General features: G+C 48.3%; 1 protein-coding gene across 1 annotated transcript in view; it reads left to right on the plus strand.

Moving 5' to 3' along the window:
- The first annotated feature begins 703 nt into the window (after positions 1-703).
- LOC126644040 (protein CEPU-1-like) overlaps positions 704-23,462 on the plus strand; it is a 196,110-nt gene continuing 173,351 nt past the window's right edge. The window contains 1 exon segment of the mRNA XM_050322916.1: positions 704-725. Coding sequence (XP_050178873.1) covers positions 719-725 — 7 coding nt within the window. The 5' untranslated portion in view covers positions 704-718.

Genomic DNA, 23,462 nt, shown 5'->3' on the forward strand with positions numbered 1-23,462 from the left:
AGCAGATGGAGTGTGCTGGATGGCAAATGGCATCTGTGTCCTCCGGGAGCAGAGGGATGTTATCTGCAGGCAGCAGCAGCCTCAGCGTGTCCCTTTGCAGAGCTCAGCACAAAACAGTGGAGCAGGCAAGGAACTAATTCCCATCCTCATCAGCAGATGGGAGTGAGACCTATTTCTGGCCTGGCTGGTGGGAGAGGAGGTTGCAGGGAGTTTTGGATATCCAGGCTGCTTTGGAGCTGGGTGTCAGGGGCTATTTAGGTGCTGAGCTGGAGGGATGGAGGAGGGAGTCTCAGGATATGGAGCAAAAGGTGGGAAATCTTTTTTTCCTCCCTCCAAATGCTGTAGGAGCTGTGAGGTGCCTGGCAGCAGGGACTGACTGCTCCTGCCCCAGGGAGTGAAGGAGCATTAAAAGTTGGAAGTTAAAATGATGGAGCTGAGCTATAGCAGCAGAATTCTGTGCATTTCTCCCACTCAGGGATTTGCCCTATATTTAATTTTTTTCCCTGACTGCTTTAGTGACTCTGTAAACGTTGCAGAGTTTTCGTGCATTTTTTTTCCCCTTCCTGCCAGATGAAGTGGGTTTGGTTTTTATTGAATCAGTTCCCTCCGAGGATAGAGGTTGCGAGTGGATAAAACCTCTTTCAATCCCATAAAAATGCCGTCAGGGGATTCACTTAAATTTATTTAATCCTGTGCACTTTATCGCGGTCACTTCATCATGGCAGGTAAGTGGATGCTAATGGATCCCTTCTTTTTATGGCCTGCAGCCTCCTGGAATTAGATCCCCCCAGCTGCAAATCTCTTGTCTGCAGTTGGCATTTTATCTTCTTCCTTTTATTTGATTAGCGAGGGGAGGGATGGAGAGAGAGGCAGGACGCCTGTTTTAGGGTATTAAGGCCAGGACAGCTCATTGATTTTAATCTGCTCTGACCTTCTGGGCGGCCCCAGCCAAAATTTCACCTGGAGGAGACGCTCTGAGGATGTCAGGACGTGAAATCCTCCCATCCTGGAGAGCCAGGATCTGGAGCCTGGGGTTGTATTGTGTTGATAAAAAGCACGCAGAGCTTCTCTTCTCTGCCTCGGCAGTGAGTCAGAGTTGATGTGGATTTGCCTCTGCTGATGGCCTGATTCACTCTGCTCCAAACCTGACAGGCCCTTTTCATTGAAACGTTGAACTTCATTGTCACAGAACCATTTTCTTTGATAAAGTCGAAGTGTTTGGGTGCTCTGGGGTGAAGGTTGTTGAATTGCCTGCTCCATTAATGCTTTTAAAACGGAGATATTTTTTCCTGCGCTGTCACAATTCTGCTTTTTTTCCCTCTTTTTTTTTTTTTTTTTTTCTTTTTTTCCCCCCCTGTGAACTGGCTTTAGGATTTAGTTTTGGCTGCTAAATCTGGAGGGTTGCCCTGTCTGACCTCCCAGCTTCAGCCTGTGTGGTGCTCAGGCTCAAGGAGGAGGGATCAGCACCCACAACCTCGTGGTCCAGCCCCACCTTGGAGCTCCAGCACCTGTGATGCTCTTGAATCCTTTCCCACCAGGAAAACATATGTCTCCAGGAAATGTGGAGCTTGGATGGAAATTCAGACCAACTTAGGCTTTGGGGAACCTAAAGGCTGCAGGGTTTGTGCACTGGGGCATCACCACGTTGTCCCCAAGGGCGGCAGAAGGGACACCTGCAAATCTATCTCAGAGTGCTGAAAGGCTCCTCAGGCAGTCATGGAATGTGTTGTAAGGTCTTATCCCTAGGAAAATCTTGCCTGGGGGATATAATGGAGAGTTTCCTGATGGCAAAAAGTCCTACCAGCCATCAAAATCAGTCCCAACTCCAGAATAATCTGCAGGGGAAAATGCAAAGCCTGGTGTGGGGAAAATCAATCTGGTGGTTGGTACCATGTGCTTGTTGATTCCCAGAGGGATTTATTGCCTCTTGGAAGGGATTCCCCATATTCCAGAGCATCCCTCAGCTCACACTCCTCTCCTGCTGTCCCCCAGGCAGGGGAAGGTTGGTGCTGGAGTGTTAATGAAAAAACTAAATAACGCTGGAAACACAAAACCATCGGGTGAGAAAACAGAGGTTTTGAGTTATTAAGGAGCCACTCACTGCGGAGAGAGAGGGGGAAAGGGAGGGGATATTGGTGTTTGGGAAGTCCAATTATTTCTCAACTGCAGACAGTCTTATTAACTTGGGCAGAAAATTAATTACTCTAATTAGAAAAACTCATTGGAGTTTGGTGAGGAGTTAGTGGGGGAGATGACAGTGGTGGGGGGGGAGTTGGGGAGTCACAACAGCCATGGGAGGGAGGGGGCAGGAGGAAACACGAGCGATGGGGGAGCTGCTCAGATTAATGGGAGTGAAGGGAGGGATAGGAGAGAGGAAGGGAGATTTTTTTTTTTAGTCATAATGGTCTAAATTTAGCAATTTTAGTCTTGAAAAAACATGAGTATTCCTATATGTGCATACTCGTATGAGTAAAAAATATATATATATGCACAAACTCATATATATACATATATATATACACACATATATATATAATAAATATAGAGTGCAATGCAGAGGAGATTTATCAGTGGGTTTCTGTGGGTGGTTGTATTTATTTCTGATGTGCCAGTCCATCAGCATGGGGGCTTGTTAGAAACTGTGCTGGGTGGGTGGGTTTTTTTTATCTCCATGGATTTATGAAGTCCTTAAAACATCTGTTCTGTCCTGATTCCACAGCCCTTTAGCAGCCCTGGGAAAGACAGAGATGTTCCTCAGTGAAGCTGTCTGGCTGTGCCTGGTTTGGGTTGATAGGGCTGATGGAGGAAAAGGGGAGCAGGATCCCTCCTTGGAAAGGATGGGGTGAAGGGAATTCATCCAGGCTTGATGCTGGTGGGGCAAAATGCTGTGGTGTGGAAGGGGAAAATCAGAATTTGGGATTTTGAAGAGGTTTTACAGGAGTTCAGTAGAAAATCAGCTTCTTACTCCTTTCCTCCTCCGAGCTGTTGGTTTACAAAGTGAGTGTATTCAGTCATGCCCCATGGAGGTGAACACTTGATGCTCAGGCATGAGGTGGGATTCTTGGGATGGCCCTGTGCAGATCCAGGAGCTGGACTTAAAGATCCTTGTAGGCCCCTTCCAACTCAGGATATTCCATGTTTTTATGACCTTCTCAACTCAAGAATACCAACGCCAAGGACCAGGATCTGGTGGTCAGTCTCCTCATCACAAGACCCAGCAGCACACCTTGGAATATGGAAAAAGCTCCAAAAGCTGAGACCAAGCCCAGGTCTGGGTGCAGCTGAGCACTACCATGTTTGGGATCTTGGTGCCATCTCTGGGTTGCCACTTTTCCAAGCTGAAGGGATGCACTGGCTCTGTGGACAGAAGGGGTTGTGCCTGTGTTTGCAGCTCTGCTGCATCCCTGCATGGACCACCCTGTACCCCCCATCCTGAGGGAACAGAGGAGGTGCCTGTAGGTGACATTGTGGGATATTTGGTGGCTGAGCTGATTCTCCAGCCCCAAAGGCTGCACGGCCCCAGCTTCTCCCCAGTGCCTTTTCTCTGATGGCTTTGCTGCCTGTTACTGAAATAACCTGTCAAGCTCCTGCTAATAATGAGCCATAAGTCAGATTCTCTCTGGTAGGTTGCCCTGGGTGTCTATCACAGTCTTTAGGGGTGACCCAATTATGGTAATTGGCCAATTCTGCTCCTGGTGTTCAAAAAGAATGGGCAAACAAAGGAGGAGAAATGAAAGCTCTCTGGAAATTAGCAGAACCCCCCAGTACAGCTATTTTTCAGACCCCCCTTTTTGGCGTGAGGTGCCTTTAATATTAACCTCTTCATCTGATTCCTGCAGAGAACAGTGGAATAAAAACCCCAAATGCAGCGGATCACGTCAGTGATGCTCCACTCAGGTACCACATCGTGTACTCCATCCTCAGGATTGCTCACAACCCAGACATACAGACATTTGTTCGGCTTCATGCCCGCAACTCTCTATTTAGAGCAGTAGTTTCCCTCCCACTCAGTCATAAGACCTTGATTTTGCAAGAATATCTCAGATTACTCAGAGATGGACTCAAAGGGGGGAAGGTAGAGGAGTGATTTCTTTCCCACCCAGCTGTGTGTGACATGTCCCTCCAGTTAGTCAGGGCAAGATGAAGGGGAATAGAGAACAATTTTAGCCCCATCCTTGCTCCTTTCCACACGCCACCACCCACCTTCTGCTTCCCCACACGCCGGCCTTGTGCAGAGCCCCGGTGTTATTTCTGCATCGGAATAATAATAATCCAGGGAGAACACATTGTTACAACTGCTGTGACCTCCTGCCCAGCCTGCTCCGCTGAAACGCTGCCGGAATTGCAACTTGGCACCGAGCTTTGTAGTGAATGATTGCTCCTGGCTAATCTATAATTTACAAAACACACTCAGATTCATTTTTTATGGGGCTGTTTTGATATGATGCCATTTAAAAAGCGGAAAGAAACAACGCACCTTTTTTAAAGGTTGCTCCTTTTTTTTTTTTTTCCTTTCCCATTCTTTTGGGAGGGCACGTTACTTTTCTGACTACAGAAAGGGAATTTCTTCCTCCTGCAGCTTTCTGGACAACTCCCTGCAGTGCTGGGGGCAGAGCTTTGTGTCACAACCTGCAACTTCACCATCCGAGGTGGTTGTGCTCACAACCCTTCTGCCTATTCCTGTTGGCTTTTCCCCCCCTCCCTTGGCTTGGGATACATGTTTAGAAGCAGGAAAATGATGTATTTATTGCACTCTCTGTTTTTGCTCAGGAAGGCAGGGCAGGGAGGGAGAGAGGGTGTGTCTTGGACTTTCCACCTCTACCATCACCCAGTACCTCCTGCAGCCTCTGAGGTCTCAGGAGAACTGAAAAAGGGATGTAAAATTCCTGATAACACCGAGAGGAAGAGAGTTTCTGCTGGCGGTGGAGTGGCTCAGCGGGGAGGACAGAGCTTTTTTGAGGGCACCAAGGCTTGTTTCTCACATGGCAGTGCTTCTCCCAGGTGTTTTATTGCCTGCAGGCTCCTCTCCTCCTCCGTATGCTGTTTTATGGTGCCCCTTTCTGACTAATGCAAATCCCATCCAGCATATATTAGTGGGAAGGGCATCATTAGAGGGAAGAGCAGCACTGTGAAAAACCAGCCATGAATCTTCTCGGGCTCGCAGGGCTCTGTGAGTAGCACAGGAGGGATTAAATATGTTCATCTTTACAATCCAAAGGGAAAGGGAGAGGTTTCTCAGCAGACCCCGGCTGCAGCGTGTCCGTGGTGGGATGATGTAGCTATAATTAACCTCCTCCCTGATGGAGACTGAGCTTCTTTGCAATCCCCCACGAGTTGCCCAGTGTGGGAAGCAGTGTCTTGAGCAGGAAAAGCTTCATATCTGTTGATAAATAGAGGCCATGATCTTCAACAAGCAGGTATTTGGATGCAGGGAGCACCGTCAGACCTCGTGTTCATTTATATCCGTGTGCAGGCCGGAGCTGGGAGTGTTTTATTCCTCCCTTCATCCATGCAAATGGAATGCCAGCCTGCTGGTGAGGAGATCTCTGCTCCTCCAGAGATGGATGGGAAGCAGCTTCACTCTCCTAACATTTCCATGCAGTCCCAAGTATGTCCAGCTGTTACTTTAGTGAAACTTTGAGTATGGAGGGGCACAAACCACTTCCTGTGCCCCCCAAATTGTCTGGGTGGATGATCCATCTGGTGGTGTGACAGTGGCAAGACCCCAGGGAATGGCTGGAGCTGTGTCAGGGCAGGCTCAGGGTGGATCTCAGGGAAAGGTTCTTCCCCCAGAGGGTGGTTGGCACTGAACAGGCTCCCCAGGGCAGTGGGCACAGCCCCAAGGCTGCCAGAGCTGCAGGAGTGTTTGGATGATCCTCTGGGGCACAGGGGGTGACTTTTGGGGCTGGGCCTGTGCAGGGCTGAGGGTTGGACTGGATGGTCCTTGTGGGGCCCTTCCAGCTCAGCATGTTCTGTGATCCTGTGGGCTGCTGGCAGATGTGTGATGGGGACATGAGCACAGATCACATACACAGCTGACTGATGGACAAGGGATGGAGGGACAGGACAAGGTGAAATGGTTCCTCACTGCCAGATGGCAGGGATAGATGGGATATTGGGAAGGAATCCTTCCCTGTGAGGGTGGGCAGGCCCTGGCACAGGTTGCCCAGAGAAGCTGTGGCTGCCCCATCCCTAGAAGTGTCCAAGGCCAGATTGGATGGGGCTTGGAGCAACCTGGGCTGGTGGAAGGTGTCCCTGCCCATGGCAGGGGGTGGAACAAGATGAGTTTTAAGGTCCTTTCCAACTGAAACCATTCCATGATTCTGTGACACACAGTTCATGGGGGTGGCAGGATGGGGCTGTTGGGGGTGGTGGGTGGCAGGATGGGGATGCCATGAGTCAGTCCCTGGGTTAAGAGGCATCAAACTCTGAGAGATGCCTGAGGAGGAGTAAACCAGGCTCTGGGGAGGAGCACGTGGGTGAGGAGCATTGAACAGAACCAAACTGATAATGAATGCTGCTGTTCCAGCACCTGTCACAACTGCTCAGGAGTTTAATACTGTGCAATTTCAGATGAGAGAAACATCTTTCAGTGGTGATTGCTGATGCTTTTTTTTTTTTTTTTTTTTATATTGGAGGAAAAAATATTCCGTGCTCTCAATTCTTCCATTTATCCTTTTTTATCCCTTTTGTAAAGGTGGGGAAACTGAGGCAGCATATTGCACAGGCAGATCTGGGGTGGAGGGCTCCTACCCCGTGCTCCTGGAATGCCATGGGAAAGAACTGTGTAGCATTCTTTGTAAGAGTCCACATAGCCACAATTTGCTGCACAGTTAATATTTAGGTCAGCAGAATGTAATTCCTTTTAAAATCATAATATTATCATTGTAATTGCAAATGTTTTCATTAGGCACCAGCACTTGGGAGCCTGGCACAGGCCTGCAGAAGGGGTTTGTTTCTTGCTCAGGTGTCCTGGCTCCAAAGCAATAGCAAGGAACACTTTGCCCTTCTTTATATCCCACCTCCAAACCCCAAGTGAGCAGCTGATACGGGGATTTGCATCCAAGAATGGACGAGGAGAGACACAAGAGGTGTTGCCAGGCTGTCAGTTGAGTGTCGCCTTCTCCAAGTTCCCCAGCAGAGAGAATTAACTCTCCTTAAGTGAGTTATTGTGTCTCCAAGTCAAGGCTCTGCTTCCCGAGAATAAAACAAAACTCTCCGTGGATCGGCTCTTAATACCACCTGCCTGGAAGTCCTGATAGGGGACTTAATGCCAGAATGAATATTCATCCTTGGCGCTGGGAGTTCTGATCCTGCTCCCTGTCTCGGGAGGGATTACAGCCCTTTGCCAGGAGGGGATGGCTTGCTTTGGGATGGGGAACAGGGGAGGGGTTGCCTGTCCCCAGATATCCCAAGGCTCTGGTGCCCAGCAAGGCTGGTGACACTCTGACTTAGGTTGGGATAGGGCAGAAAAAGTGATGCTGCCTTCCCCATGCACTTCCTTCTTTCCAGTCTGAAAGTCCAGGACTTTTAGGTCCCAGGAAGATGACTCCATGCTGCTGCTGGCACTCATCCATCTGTCTGTCTGCAGTGTCCCTGTGAGCATCCTGGATTTGCAGCACGTTCACACCAGCCCTGAATATCCTGGGGGTATTTCCTTCTCTGCCTGGAAATACTAGGGAGAAAACTGCAGGAATCAGGGCCTGGATTGCAGAGCTCCTTTGCAGCTTAGCTGTCCTGAGCTGGGGCTGGAGGAAGCTCTGCTAATCCCTGTGGCAACTCACAGGAGATGGCTGGACTTCGTTATGCCTTGATTAAATAACATTTTTGTTTATACAGCAGTTAATCCATCCAATTCCCTTGGCATGTTGCTGCTCAGTGATATCCACCTGGGATAATTGGGATGGTGCCGGGATGAGGGACGTCTCCCATCGCCTCCCCCCGCTCCAGAGGATTTTAAGCACAATTTTTCCTTGTGGTTTCCTTGCCAAAATCACAACCTGTGCAAACTCTACCCTGATCAAATCTATCAGGCCCCAATTTGGGAGCCTGGCTGCTGTGTGTTGATCAGGGAAATGGACTCGAAATTGGCCCCTCTAATGGGAACACGGCTCCCACAGAAGTGTTGGAATTAATGGCAGTGCCCTGCTGCGAGCTGGCAAGTTGGGCATTTGATTCCAGTGACAGGAAATTGCCATAATTTCTCCTCCACGCTCCTCTCAGGTGACAGTAAGCCTCTCTCCTTTTTTTTTTCCCCTCTTATTTATTTATTTTGAGAGAAGGGGATGGTGCGTGGGTGCTTTTCCCCACCCAAAGGGTTGCCTTGTTTTCATGGCAACCCCTGCTTAGCAGCAGACCTTTTGTGCAGTGAAAAAGGGAGGGGAGAAGGGAGGTCCTGCAGGAAGAAGAGGATGGTTGGGAGGGAGAAAAGGCTGGAAATTAGATCCTAAGGGCTGGTTTCCTAACTGGGGCTGTTGGTGTGTGGATATTCTCCCCTGGTATAATCAAGCTGGGAGAACCAAGGGGTAGCCTGGTGTGTCCGAGTGCTGGATTGGACTTCCAAGGAGCTCTGGGGTCCTCAGGGTGCCATTCCCACGGAGCATTCCCCTCTTGGTCCATCAGGGCCATCCTGAAGAACATCAGGAATGACTTCTCCTGGCAGAGCCCCTTGTCCCACAGCAAGCAGGCATCTCCTTGGGCAACCTCCCGGAAAAACAGCTCTCTGGCAACACAGGGGAACTGCTTCTTAATTTAGACGCTGGAATACAAGTGTGTAAATATCCCAACCCCGATGCTGTGGGTCTGAGCTGTTTACTTTCTCCCTGCCTGAAGGTCACCCTCATCCCCCTGGGTGCTCTGTTGGATTTGGGGCTCTTATTTTCCCTCCCTGCCTGCTGGCAAAGGTCGCCCGGGGAGACTGAAATACCAGAGGTCCAGGGGCTTTGCTCCTGGTTGTAAAACAGGGAAAACAGTGAACTGGAGGGAGGGCTGCAGAGATGGATTGTGTGGATGTTTGTGGAGCATTTAACACTGTCGTGGGAAGCTCCAGAGAAGGAGGTGAATAACTTTGCAGCAGGTTTGTGCAGCGTCAGATGGATGAGACCTGAAGCCACCCGAGCAATGAGGACCCCCCCACCTTGGGGTGGGGATGTCCCAGGAGCTGGAATCAATGCCTGACCTCAGATTTGACCACTTGGCTCCTCAGCTCTTGTGCTGGTTTACTCAGCACACTTCCTGGGGTTTTTCCAGGATGAGCTGAAATCCCTGGGCACGGGATTTCACCTTCAGGTGTTGACCACCAGCAATGCCAGAGGATGGAGAGGATCCCACATCTCCTGGCGTGGTGGCAGAGGGACTGCTGCTTTTTTTTTTCCTTGGGCTGCAGCAGGACCCATCTAAAACCCAAACAGGAAAAGTGAGTTTCTTTCTCCACCTTTTTACAATTATTTATCTCGCTGTTGTTTTCCTTGGGCTCAGAGTGGAGCAGGATGACTTATTTCTGCTCAAGTTAGGATCCTTTTATTTTTAACCAGACCTGGCCCTAAGTCATCCAGCTCTCCTCAACAGAGCTGTAAATTTTCTGAGGTAGCCTGGCAGCCAGTAAACAGGGTGAGGACACTGGGAGAAATGAGTTTCTGGGGGTGTGGAGGGGATGAGAAGCTCTTGGCATCCTCTTCCCATGGGGGGAATTGGTGCAGGGGTCGTGGCCCAAACACCCCGAAGCGTTTCTTGGGCTGTTTCTGCAGGAAAATGGGATGAGGTGCACCCTGAAGCTGCACTGATGCTGGGGCTGAACGCTGCTGTGAACTGGGGAGGAGAAATCCAAGGGTATCACTGATTCCTCGGCAGGCAGTGCCAGCCGAGCCTAATTCCAGCCGTGCTCCCAGAAGGAAGGTTACAGCTCTCTCTTTCTTCCCCCCCTTTTCCAGCCAGCTCCATCCTATGATCCCGACTGACCTTCTTAAAAGGGATCAACCGCATCAAATGAAGAGATGAAGAGTGAAGGGAGGAGCCGGGAGGGGGAGGAGGGGGAATGAAATTAGGAGCAGATATTAATAACCATGTTAAATATTTATCTGACCTCCTTTCACATGATCCTTTTTAATGGTGACCCAAAAAGCTGATGTGCTAATATTCACTCTCGCTCTCCTTTCTGCCTCTCTGTTAAAGCTTTGAGCCTGAGCAGGGAAAGAAAAAGCCCTTCTTTCCCACCCTGTTGCTTTGAGCTGTGGGAGAAATCGGGATCCCAAAGGAGCCTTGATGAATGAAGTGACACTGGTGACGACGGGGGTTGCATTCACGGACTTCTGCCTTAGTGTTGCTCCTTCACACCTGGCTGAAGGTTCTGCTGGGTGTTTTAAATTTTTCCTGAGTTATTTTTCCAGCAGCCCTGTTCTGAATGGCCCCAGGCATTTTGAGCTGAAGCTCAGGGAGATGTGGCTGCCTTGAGCGCTCCCGCTCAGAGCTCAGGGCCAAGGAAGCGTCATCAGCTCGCTGATTACGGGTGCTGTTCAGGCCATTAGGGAAGATTGGTGAGTTCCTGACTGGTTTCCTTTCTCCACACCTCAAAGCCTCTTTTGTTGGAGTGCAGTGATGTCTGCTGTGGTTTGACCTGTTCAGGTGAAGATGAGAGTGGGGAGGTGTGTGACAGCAGGAGGGTTTTGGTTGCTGTCCCGAGGCAGGTCCAAGCTGGGGCACAGGGGAAAGTCAGCAATAATTCAGTGTAATTTTAATTCAGGGAGCACCATCACCTGCTTCTGAGCACATTTTTTGCTGTTTTTCCACTTATCCCTTCAGTTTCCTTCTCCCATCAGCTTCTGAATTGCAGGAGCATTAACTGTGCATCCAAACTGCTCTGTGTTTTCCATCACCTCCTCAGCTTGCCTTTTGCTGCCGAAGTGCCTGCTGTGCTTTCTCTCTTGTTTTGGTGGCTCAAAGCCTGTAAAAAGCCCTTGAGAAACAACGTGAAATATCCTCCCCTATTATGGTATTTGTCTTTCGAAAGGAACCTGAATCCATTAGAAGCAGGACTGAATACAGGAGTGGGATTTTTCTAATCTCGCCAACATCAACCCCCTGGGATGAGACCATTTCAGTCAGCTTGACTGGATCCTCTGGGATTTAATTTGTGTTTCAATTCAAGCATCAATTAAGCCACAGTACTGCCCCCCTTGGCCTTAATTTCCCCTTTGCAGGGTGGAGCTGAGGGCACTTACCCAGCTCCAAGAACCAAACTGGGTTGAGTCTTTCCCTTGCTCCAACATCCTGCGGAACCACCAAGCATTTCAGTGGGGCAGCACTTGTTTTTTGGGGCTAAATTAGTGGAATTAGGGATAAAAAGTAGCATTTGAATCTACTGTCAGAGCACAGAGGCACTGGAAGAGGTTGTCCAGAGTGGTTGTGGACTCCCCATCCCTGGAAGTGTCCAAGGCCAGGTTGGATGAGGCTTGGAGCAACCTGGGATAGTGGAAGGTGTCCCTACCAGTGGCAGGGGGTGGAACAAGATGAGCTTTAAGGTTCCTTTGAACCAAACCATGCCATGATTCTATGATTTTTCCAGTAGAATGACTGTTTCTAGGACCTGCTACAGGTACAATTAATTGCTTTTATTTTAGGGGAAAAAGAAAAATCATTTTGATTGCATTCCTGAACTTGTCCTGGATGGAGATTTGCTGCTGAGAGTCTTTCACCAAGTCCCCATCCCCGTCGCCTGGAGCAAGACAGAAACGTGTTTAATCTTCCTAAATGTAATCCTGTTGTAGAACAGGAAATTCTCGGCTGGTCAGAGAGGATATTAAGATGCCTGCTCTGAAAAGTGTTTGAAATTATCATCATTAATCTGGAAATGATTATTGCTTAGTTCAAGCTGAGTAACGTGAAAAATAAAGTTAACCTGAAGTGTATACGGGGAAAAGTAAATTGGATTTCTTAAAAAGCTCTCGTTTGCCTAATGGAAGATAAGATTAATAGCACGGCTCGGGAATTTAGAAAAAGTGCAGGTTTCCAAAACTTGAAGCAACTGGTGTTTGAGATGCCTGGAAACCTCCCAGCCAGGGAGACTTTTATCTGGTGCTCTGCCTTCCAGCCAAAGTATTCCATGAGTGTCATTCCATGAACCGGAGGTGTTGTGAATGGCAGGTGGGCTCAGGGAAGCTGTGGGGGTGCAGATGTGGGAAATGGGCTGCAGGCACCTGATTTCATCCTCAATCAGTGTGAGAGGAGACCTTGGCCTCTCCAGAGAGCAAAGCCAAGTCGTCCAGGTCTGACCTCCAACCATGTGGAGTGGCTGGGAATCCCCACTTGGAACCTGGGGCTTCCACCAGAACCTCTCCCTGAAGGATTTTGACTTCAATAGAGCCTCCCTTTGACCAGATTTGGGTTCCTTTGGGTTGGCTTCTATTTTTGAGCTGAGCCAGCTCCCAGCAGATGGAGAAAGCCACATGAGGGAAAGGGAGGGCTTTGGGAGGAGGTTCTTTTCCGTGTGTTTCGAGCAGAGATCTGAGATAATCTCTGCTTTTCCCCTCTTGCTGTCAGTCCTGTCTCAAGTTGGTTGCTGTGATCTCTGCCTGGTTTATTTTTTCTGGTTTTCTCTCCGATTTGGATCTGAGAGCCAATCTCCTGCTGACACCTGCTGATGTCTGATAGCACCACAGGAATAAATCCTGGGTGTCTCTTGCCTCCTGGATCCACGCTGATGCTCCTGATACCCAGGTCCAGCAAGCTCTTGTCCCCACCCCTGTCCCAGGGCCCGTGTTTGCATAGACAGAAGGTTAATGCCGATGGGGTTTCACAACTTTTTGATTTATTGTCTTTCAGCATTCATCACTCTTTTCTTTAAATTAAAACTCCCTCCAGATGGGGTCTGTGACACAGATTTATTGATCTGCAATAAAACCTCCCTCATAACCTGTACAGCTGCCCATTCATCTTTCAGTGAAGGAGGGATCATTTCTCTGTGGATGTCCCAACAATGAAAGCGAGCTGTTAACTTTTTCCCTCTTCTGCCTGTCTGGTTTCTTCCACAATTTCCCTGCCTCATCTCGGGTCATTTACAAGGCACTAGATGGGAAGAACATCAGCTCTGAGTTTATTTTAGGTTCTGCAAGTCCTAATGAGTCTTCTATCCTCTACTCACGGGGATGTGCAAGGGGAGGGAGTAATGGCAATAAGTTGTGTGGCTTCTGTGGTGCAAGAAACAGCAGGAATTAGATCCTGAAAGAAGTTCTAGCAAGGTGAATGGCCTGGAAGCTGGAATGATCCCCTTGTTTGTGACTTCTTGGAGCCACCTGTGGTTTGTTTGACAAATGCCTGTGCCAGGGCCTCCCCACCCTCACAGGGAAGAACTTCTTCCCAATATCCCATCTAACCCTGCCCTCTGGCAGTGGGAAGCCATTCCCCCTTGTCCTGGCACTACATGCTTTTGTAAGCTGTGTCTCCACATGATGTGGAAATATTGAGTTACTGCAGTTTCGGGCAGATTGATAAAAAACACATCCTCAGAACAGGTACTTAAGTCTAGACTTGCCCAATTAAATTCTTCTCCCTGAGTTTCCAACCATAGAAAGATGAAAATTAAGTAGAAGGCAAAATTTCAGTGGCCTGAAGCCAACCCATCAGACTTGCATTTGTGTGGGAAGTCTGGTGCCTGCCTTGATAGACCTGATACTTAACAGCCTCAGGAATCATGCAGAGTTGCTCATTCTTCAGGAAGCAAATGGGATTAGGGAAGGATCAGTCGTCCTGACAATTGGAACAGGGTTTTTTTTTAGGTGCCTCGAAGCACAATGCTGCGTGAAGCAGGATTAGGGAGCATCTGCACAAAGTCACTTGACACACTGAATGTATGTGGGGAGACCTGTGTAAGGCTGTCAGGATGAATTTGGGTAACTGTTGACCCACCTGCATCCATCCAGGTCATAGAATCACTGAATGGTTTGGGTTGGAAGGGGCCTTAAGGCTCATCTGTCCCACCTCCCTGCCGTGGGTGGGGATTCTACCCTCTGGATCAGATTGCTCAGGTCATAGTCATTCCCAAAAATGTCTTTTCTGATGCTTCACCTCAGCTCTAGAGGTGGTCAGAGCTGTACCAGCAGATACTTTGAAGGATGTGGGGGCAGGTGGAACTGCAGGAGAAACACATGTGCTGGCACAGAGATAAATGGAGGGATGAAGTGACCTGGAAATGGGAGGTGGGAAAGACCGGAGAGCCAGACAGGGAGTGAGCAGTGCCCATGGATAACTTGGGACGAGAGCTGGCCTGGCCAGGGGTGCCCAGGGGAGGGTGGGTGAGTGTTGAGTCAGAAGGGAAGGCACTGCCATTTATCACCATAATCAGAGAGCCCGGCTGAGAAGGTTTTAATCACCGTGCACGGAGCTGGAATGCAGAGCAAGTTTATGGTTTACAGTGAGCGGACTGACACAGCTGATTGATGTCAAATATGTCATGATGTATATTGTAAAGCCAGGAGATTTAATGGTGTAACTCCATGGTAGTGTTGGAAGTGAGGCGCTGCAAAGCAGGGAGTGATGGATGGGCTCATTTCCATGTAAAATTGCCGATGGCATTGACAGCACTGGTATGCAGAGGGAAGATAAGAGGGAGACAGTGAGATTCACTCTGACCCTGATATTGAAATACTGAAATACAGCTGTAGGATCGTGTGGACTTTGCAGACTGAGTGCGTGTCTGGGTGTGTTTGAGCACACACACACACACACATATATATATTTAAATATATATATATACTCATACACACATTAGTGCTTATGGTTCTAATTAATGTGCACAGGGGCCTGTGTGAGGCAGGACAGCTCTGGGTCCTGTTACCAGCCCCTGGCTCAGGCAAGAATAGTTTGTGCTGCTCCTACATCCTCGGGAAGAGGAATCCAGTTATTCCTTACCTTTGGAGAAACCGGTCCTGGTGTTTTTTGGGGCAGCCTTGCAGGACAAAGGAAGGTGGATTCACAATGTGGGGGCTCAGCATGTCCCATGGCACAAGGCTGGGTTTCCAGCTCCAGTGCTCCATTAACCCAGACTCCTGTTGTCCCCTGAACACGTCAGGAGCAGAACTGATGCAGAAGTTCCCTTTGAAGCTCAGGATCCCCTTTTTAATTCTGATTGACTTAAACGATGAGGAGGAGAAAAGAAGAAAGGAAATATGTGGCTGTGAGATGATACAAAGTGAACGTGGCAGAGCAGAGAGCCCGGCCTAAATAAACTGTCAAAGCATGTTTTGTTTTCATTACTCCTGCTGCAAGCCCTTAGAATTCCTGGCTGTTCTCTGTAACACCATCCTCGACAGTTCTTTAGGATAATGCTCCTGGGATTTGATGAGCTGCTGGTGGGGACCCTGGGGAGGGTCATGAGGAGAAGCAAGGCTTTGATTTCTGGGGGAAACAGGAAGCCTGGAAGGAGTGCAGGAGTCCAAGAGGTTGCAGACCCGTTCTGGGATGGTTTTATTGGGATTTAACTCTCCTTTGACCCTGTCCAGCTAAAAGCCATTCTGCTGTCCCACACACCAACAGTGGACCTGTCCCTGGTGAAAATGCCTCCAGTGGAGCTGATGGACTCACCCCTGGATAAGTCACCCCAGCTATCTCGTGGAGAAACTTGGAGAGATAATCAAGGGAAGAGAAAAACTGGTTTGGGGGAAGAATATGGGAGCAGCCCAGGGAGGGGATGGATGTGAAAGAGAAGGTTGTACAACTCCCTTGTTCCCTAATGAGCAGTACTGAAGGTATTTACCTTCATCTACTTGGTCCTTGTTACCTTTGATCCCATCCCTCATTTCAACCTTCTGGACAGTCATTGGAAGGGCCAAAATTGGGGTGTTTTCAGAGGCAGGTTGTCTAAGCACCAAGTGAGCTGACCCTGATATAAACACTTAAGAGGCTTTGCAGGGCATTAAGTGACTGTATTTTAATCTTGTATTTTAAGTAGTTGTGGAGATGTGGCTCAGGTCTGTCTGGGGCTGTGGATTCACCCTCCATCCCCATCCCTGGCTGCTGATGCTTCTGGGACAGATGGACTGACTGGAGCAGGCAAAGGACAGTATTTCCAGGAATTAATTTGAGTTGCTCTCTCCTTAAATGAAAAACCTGATAGCAAAATTATCCTTGAAAAGGACTTTTTTTTTTCCCCCTCTAAATTTATGAACTCCTCTGTGTGGTGTCTTTGGAGACAATTATAAATTATAGAGTAGCCATATATCTGAGCCAGAGTTGGAGGCAAAGGGGCTCTGGTAGGGAGAGCAGCTGTGGGGGTGAGGGCTCTAGGATTTAGGATTTTTTTTTTTAGAGTTTTTTGGCTTGCTCAGCTCATTTTGGTTCTGATCCTAAATCCTTGAAAGATGGTGTGTATCCCATTTCCCATTAACTCTCACAGATTCCAGAGAGCCTTTTTCTGAGCAGAAATAGGGATTGCAATACCAGATCAGTGCAATGTCCTATCTCCAAGAGCTGCCAGCAGCAGATGCTCAGGGAAAAAAAAAAAAAAAAAGTAAAGGCAGAGTTATGCTGGAGCAATAAATTTTATCTGGGAAGCTGGATGGGGGCTGCACAAACAATTATGCTTAACCTGTCTTTGCCCAGATGGGTTCCCGAGATAAAATAGAGGGTCACCAGGATTTGAAATGTTGTTGGATGTGGGAGAACTGAACATTTCTGTCCCTGGGTAGCCCCGAGCGCCAAGAAATGACAAGGAAATAAAGCAGAGTTGGTGCTGGTTTATTTTCTTGCAGTTCCCCTCTGCAGCTCCTTGGGTGTGTCTCCAGGGCAGGAGCATTGGTGGAATCCCTGGAAGGGCCACACAGAGCATCGTTCCTGAAAAATGGATGTGTGTTTTGTTGGATTTGGGGGTTGCAGGGGGGAGTTTCACACGTGGCCACTTGCAGGGGTGCTGGGTAGCTGTCCCCTCACCTGTCCTGTGCCTCTGAAGGGGGTCCCTGTGGTACAAAGCATGGATGCACTCAGGGTTGCCCTAATCCCAATGGACACCCCGGCATTACAGCTTCGAATTGCCCAATTTTAGAGGGTCAAAGCCACTTTGGGTCTGATTGCCCCACAGGAAACATGGATTTATAGCCTGGCTGAGGTTTGTGCCACCGGAACACAGAGCTGTACCAGCCCAGCATCTCTGCTCCTGCAGAGCAGCAGGAGAAGGATGCTGGGAAGCTGGTCCCTGCTGTGGGGAGCAGCAGTGCAGCCTGAGGGCATCCTTGTCCCTCCTGGAGGTTTGCTCCAGCCTTAGGAAGCTGTGTTTTGGCAGGTTGTGTTGGAGATGTGGTGGTTTAACCATCTGCTGCCCTTCAGAGCATCCACTGACAGCGAAGTGTGGCTTTCACAGAATCCCAGAGTATGCTGAGCTGGAAGGATCATCCAGTCCAACCCTCAGCCCTGCACAGGCCCAGCCCCAAGAGTCACCCCCTGTGCCCCAGAGGATCATCCAAACCCTCCTGCAGCTCTGGCAGCCTTGGGGCTGTGCCCACTGCCCTGGGGAGCCTGTTCAGTGCCAACCACCCTCTGGGGGAAGAACCTTTCCCTGAGATCCACCCTGACACTCAGGCTCCTGATCCCCCCAGCTTCACCTCAGCTCCCCCTCTTGCCCTCAGCCACGTCCTGGTGTCAGCCATCCATCCCACCCTCCCTTCCCCGTGAGGTTGAGGCTACTTTTTGTTTGTTTATTTTAATTATCATCTCTCTCCGTGGCTCGGCGCTCCCGCGAGGGAGACGCGTCCGTGCTAATGGGATTATTCGTGCTGTTTGCTGATGTGGACGTGTTTGCCACTTCCTCTGCCTTTGAATTTCACCCGGATAATTGATTTCTGTCTCTTCCTTGGCACTTGCTCTTGCGGCAGGGGGTGTTATTAGTCCCCTTTTGTTTCATTGCTGAGAGACGAAGGCTTTACAAGGCAGCCCGAGCGAAAACAATTGTTGAGTCTCTCGTTTTCTTTATTAACTAACCGGGGATTCCAGGCAGCTCGAAGCCATCAGAGAGACGTGATGACAGCAGGGATGGATTGGGAGCAAAGCAGCTCCTTCCCACTGCCAGGAGGTTGGATGGATTATCCAGGTCTCCATTGCTGGTCATCCACCTGAGTGGACTCTGGCTGTGTCCTGTCCGTCCATTTATCCCTGTGTCCCAAGGTTTTGGGAGCTGAGGGACCAGATCCTTCCCTGTTTTGCATGGGGGGAGTTGAGGATGGGCTGAGATTCATTGTGCTGGCATGGAATTCCCTTCTGCCACGGTTGGTCAGGAGCTGAGGGAATGAAGGAATGGTTTGGGTTGGAAGGGACATTAAAAATCATCCAGTTCCACACCATGGGCAGGGACACCTTCCACTATCCCAGGTTACTCCAAGACCCATCCAACCTGACCCTGAACCCTTCCAGGGATGGGTCAGCCACAGCTTCTCTGAAAAACCTGATTTCAGTGCCTCAGCAACCTCACAGAGGAGAATTTCTTCCTAATATCCAATCTAAACCTTCCTTCCCTCAGCTTGAGGCCATTCCCTCTTGTCCTGTCACTACAAGTGGGAATGGCCTTAATGTGAGATGGAAAGTGGCTGGTTCTTCTTAATTTGGGACATGCTCATTTAGGAAATCTGGCTTTCCAGGAGAACAGGCCAGTTTCCATGGAGTGTTTGAGTAGAGCTAAGAAATACAAGGAAAATGAAAACAGTTTGCAAGATTTTAAAATTGGTTTTTCCTTAAAAAAAAACCAAGTGATTTTTCTGACTCAAAATAAAAAAAATTAAATCATAGCTGAATTTTTCTCTTAGTTAATAAGCAGAAAAAAATAGTTGAAATTTAAAGATCATGTTGAGTTGGGCCCAACTTTTGCTTGAGTTTAAGTAATTTGTGCATTTTGGTTTAGGGCTTCTTTCCCCACTCCTTCCCTAGACGGGAAAGGGCAAAATTTTCATAGAGCAGGAACACTTATTTTCTTCCCAGCTTTTTTCAAACTGCAGAGATTTCCAGAAGAACATCATGTCTAATGTCACAAACGCTCTGAGCATGGAGAAGACATGGAGTTTTTAGTTAAAGGGACTCATATCCATGGAAAATAAATACAGATGAGTCTTGACTGGTTATGTTGTCCTTTGCTCCAGTCTCTGGGCAGAAGCAGGATGTGCTCTCCCAAAACCCAGGGAACTGGTTGCCTTCTGTGCCCTTCTGGCTTTTGGCTTTGTTTTCTTCTATTTGCATAACTTCTCAGCTTATTTTCCCTTCCTATTGTTTTTTCTCTTTCCTCTTCATTTATTTTCTATTGTCTCACTGCCTATTTTCTGTTTGATTTTTGTTTTTTTCCCTTCCCTCCCTCCCTTCCTTCCCTCCCTGGCCTAGAATGTGAGTAGCATGAATGAGCCATTTCTAGAAGGAATAAAATTGTTTAAAGAGGCAAAAAAAACCCCAAACCCAACCACATTTTCTGTGCATCCCTGTGTAAAATGTACAATAATCAAGCAGAACCACACTAAATGAATTATGGTAAAAAAACACAGATTACCAACATGTCAAGTACCATTAGCACTCAGATTTGTAGGAGCAATGTCTGCACAGAGGGAGTGTTTTTTGTATTTTTGTTGATTTTACTCCTGTTCCCTTTCTAAAGTGAACTCCAGCCGCTCCTAAGAGCTGGTTTTGGTGCTGATAAAAGAAAAAGAGCAAGAGGGTTCCCCAGAACCATTTTTCACAGTGTCAGAGTGCCAAGGTAATGTGTTACTTCTTGCAGGAGCTTCAGATGTGCTCCTGTATGTGAGCAAAAGTCTCATTTCCTTGGATGGGATTAATGATCCCCTATTCCACTGGAGAAGGGAGATGGAAGAGAATCCAAACTAAGAGGGATTCTCTCTAGGAATCTGATTTGCTGACATGGACCAGCAAATGGAGGAAGGACAGATTTAACAAGAGAGATTCCTCCTAAAGGATGTTTTGTAGCATCCTCAAGGACTGGTGGAGTTTGCAATGAGTTGGGTGGCCCTGATGATCCTTGGGAGAGGCCACCATGGCTATTCATGTTAAATAATCACAGAATCCTAGAATATCCTGAGTAGGAAAAGCCCAGCAAGGATTATCCAATTCCAGCTCCTAGCCCTGCAAAGAACAGCCCCACAAGAATCCCACGAGCTGTGTTCTAGCTCAGCTCTCCAAACATCTAAGTTTGAGCACCTCAGGTGGGGGGATGTTTTCTTCATCCAAATTGTATTAGTATTTGTTAGAATGTATTAATATTTATTCATAATTAGTTATTAATAATATTTATCCCCAAAATTTCAGTACTGAGGGGATGCCTCATCACGATCTGCAGCTTCCTGATGAAGGGAAATGAAGGGCCTGGCATTGATCTCTTCTCTCTGGTAACCAGGACAGGACCTGAGGGAACGGCTGGAGCTGTGCCAGGGCAGGCTCAGGTTGGATATCAGGAAAAGGTTCTTCCCCCAGAGGGTGGTTGGCACTGAACAGGCTCCCCAGGGCAGTGGGCACAGCCCCAAGGCTGCCAGAGCTCCAGGAGGGTTTGGACAATGCTCTCAGGAACAGGATGGGATTGTTGGGGTGTCTGTGCAGGGCCAGGGGTTGGACTTGGTGATCCTTGTGGGTCCCTTCCAGCTCTGGATAGTCTATGATTCTGTGAAAATAAGAATTGCTCTTGGATGGTTACAGTTATTTTTCCTTGTATGGTTGAGCTTGGAAGGATGACGGGTTCAGCTAAGGGATGAAAACATTCCCAGTTTGGCCAACAGAGCCACATCTCCACCTGGTCAGTGTTTGCTCCTGGGAGAGTTCTGTGAAGAGCACAAGGACAGAGCAGGACTCCATGTCTCTTTCACCAAAGCTGCTCCATTTTGCATGGATAAATATTTGCTGGGCCAGCAGAGGTTTTATAGCCCGTTGGCTCGGGCACTCAGCCGGGATGCAGGAGACGCGTGTTCAGGCCTCCCTTCCAACGCCTGCTTAATTATTTATCTGCAGCAGGATGGCTCCGGGAGGAGACTGAGACAAAGAGCCAGAGGCCAAGTCTGCAGCCTCATCACTGAGTATTTAGTTGCCAAGAGAGGCCATGAATTTTATTACTGCAGATAACTGGCTTTTTTAGGGTTCAAGTGGCTTTTCTGCGCTGGGTTTGAGCAGGAAGGTTAGACTGGGTTTTAGAAGTTGCTCCTGATAAATTGGGCTGGTCTGGGGGAGTGGCAGTGATTTGTGTGTCTTTAGATGGAAGTTTTCCAAGTTCTGGGAAAGATGGTGGGTCTTTGAAATGTCCAGCTTTTCCCAGGCTGGGATAACTCTTTCCCTTCACATGTTTTCTGTTAGACCTCTACGCTCTCTTTCTTCTCAGGTATCTTCCACCAGTTTCCCTTCTCAAAGGACAACTTGTCCAGCCTGAATTTTGTCTGTCCAGGCTCACATACATTCCATCTCCCAACCAAGGCTGCAGAAGAGGACCTGTTTAGTGCAAGGATCCTGGGGCATCTCCTTGAGGAGCTCAGCGTTCAGCTGAGGTGGCTGTCAAGCCACGTGTGTCAGGGAACAAAGGTCCTCAAAGAGGTCACTTTACCCAAGGTAGAGGCATTTAGCTTAAAGTGAGTTAATTAGAAGCTGAATTAAAGTGGAAGAAGTTAGAGTCTAATAGACTTGCAGAAGTTTCTTCCATCCGTGCTTTTCCAGAGGGGCTGAGACGTCGGAGCTGTCGTGTGGCTTGTAATGAAGACACGCTCTGAAGTCTGAGTGCATCCAGCAGGCAGACTCTCCTCCTTTGCTGTTGAGTGGGAAGAAAAAGGTCACCTTCCTTGACCTTCCCCCGGGCAGATCTTACGCCAAAGCAAAGCTGAAGCTCCTTGACAGAAGGGCTGTGAAGCAAATTAGGCGGTACAAAGATTTTTTTCATCCCTTTGAGGCTCATTCGTTACCAATTTGCAAAATTATGCTGCTCCTCCCCCTCAAAAAATATCTGGGATGCTTTTAAATAATTACCTAAATCCAAACAATTGACTCAACTAGAAAATGCTTTAGGAAATGTGTTACTTCAGGCATCTTCTTATTAGACAGTGGTTAATAAGAAATCATGCAGTAATTGTGCAGTTGGTAATGGGAGGTGTCAGCCTTCCTACGACTTGGATTTGGTGTGTAAATAAAAAGAGCTTCAAGGTGTAGATTTAATCTAAATCTAGAGGAAGTTTAGGCTCAATTTCAGGCTGATATCTACTCCTGCTTTGAGTAGGGGACTAGATCAGGGATGTCCAGAGGGCTCTTCTGACCTGGATGATTCCCCTGTGAAAGACCTTCTTCATGTCCTTGTCACGTTACTCCGAATTTTTCTTCTGAGTCGGTGGAAGAAAGTCCCTGAGAGTAAATCTCTATTATCACCATGCTTTGGTTTCCTCTAAACGCTGGAGGCTCCCTAGGAGTGTCAGAATAACAGCCCTGGGATGCTCAGTGAGAGCTGGAGAAGCATCCCAGCCATTTACACGGGTACCACGTCCCAGTGCTGCTGTCCTTGGTGCCTGGGCAGCCCCAGAGGTGACGGTGACTTTACCCAGTGCCATTTGTCTTGTTGCAGCAGAGCTCCCCAATGTCTGAACTCATGTTCCTGCCGAGGTGCAGCTCGAGGAGGGCCATGTGTGTTGTGCCACGTTTTATATTAAACAAAAATAAATTCCCTCTAACGTGAGTTTTTCAGACAGGTTGTCCTAATATATTAACTTCTGTCTGTGTTTTGAATACTCAATTTCACGGTGAAATGAGTTCTTAATAATATATTTACCACCTGGGAGAAATCTCCCAGCCATCTGGAAAGGAGTGGGGATTTAGTGCCTCCAAATGGAGATTGGGTTTTTATTTATTTATTTTGCCCCTGGTTTATTCCCTCCCCCAGACCACATCCAGATGCTCTGGGTCCAAGTTGACCATTGCAGCAGGTTTTGGGGCCTTTTGCACCATTTCTAGTCTAGTGGAAGGTGTCCCTGCCCATGGCTGGGGGTGGGAACTGGATGAGCTTTAAGGTCACTTCCAATCCAAATAATTCTGGGATTCTGTGATTTCTTACTGGCATGGAGGTGTCAAGAAGCACGTGGAGGTTCTCCCCAGGTTCCCAGGCTGGAGACTGGTGTTAAGGTAGCAATCCTAGCCTAGGATGGCTTCTGTCCCAGGCACTAAGAAGCTGGTTTGGAGGAAGAGGAGTTTTTCTTGTAGATGTTGGCACAGCCTTACTCTTGGGATGGAGATGTCAGTGATACACGACCTAAATCCGGGCTGGTTTGTGTAATACATCTCTTGAACTCCGGTCAAACAGAAGCCAGATGCAAACCAAGCTAGCCCTTGATTATGTGGGGGAAATGGTGAATTCATCATCACCTGAAGTCTTTTAAGCAAGACTGATTGTCCCACTAGAACCCATCCGTGGCATCAGCAAGAAGTTACTGGGTTTGATAGTGTTTGCTGAGCTCAAGGAAATGATCCTCTGTTTG

Source organism: Myiozetetes cayanensis, unplaced genomic scaffold (assembly GCF_022539395.1).
Source record: "Myiozetetes cayanensis isolate MyiCay16 unplaced genomic scaffold, myiCay2020 scf29, whole genome shotgun sequence".
In the NCBI taxonomy this organism is placed as follows: domain Eukaryota; kingdom Metazoa; phylum Chordata; class Aves; order Passeriformes; family Tyrannidae; genus Myiozetetes; species Myiozetetes cayanensis.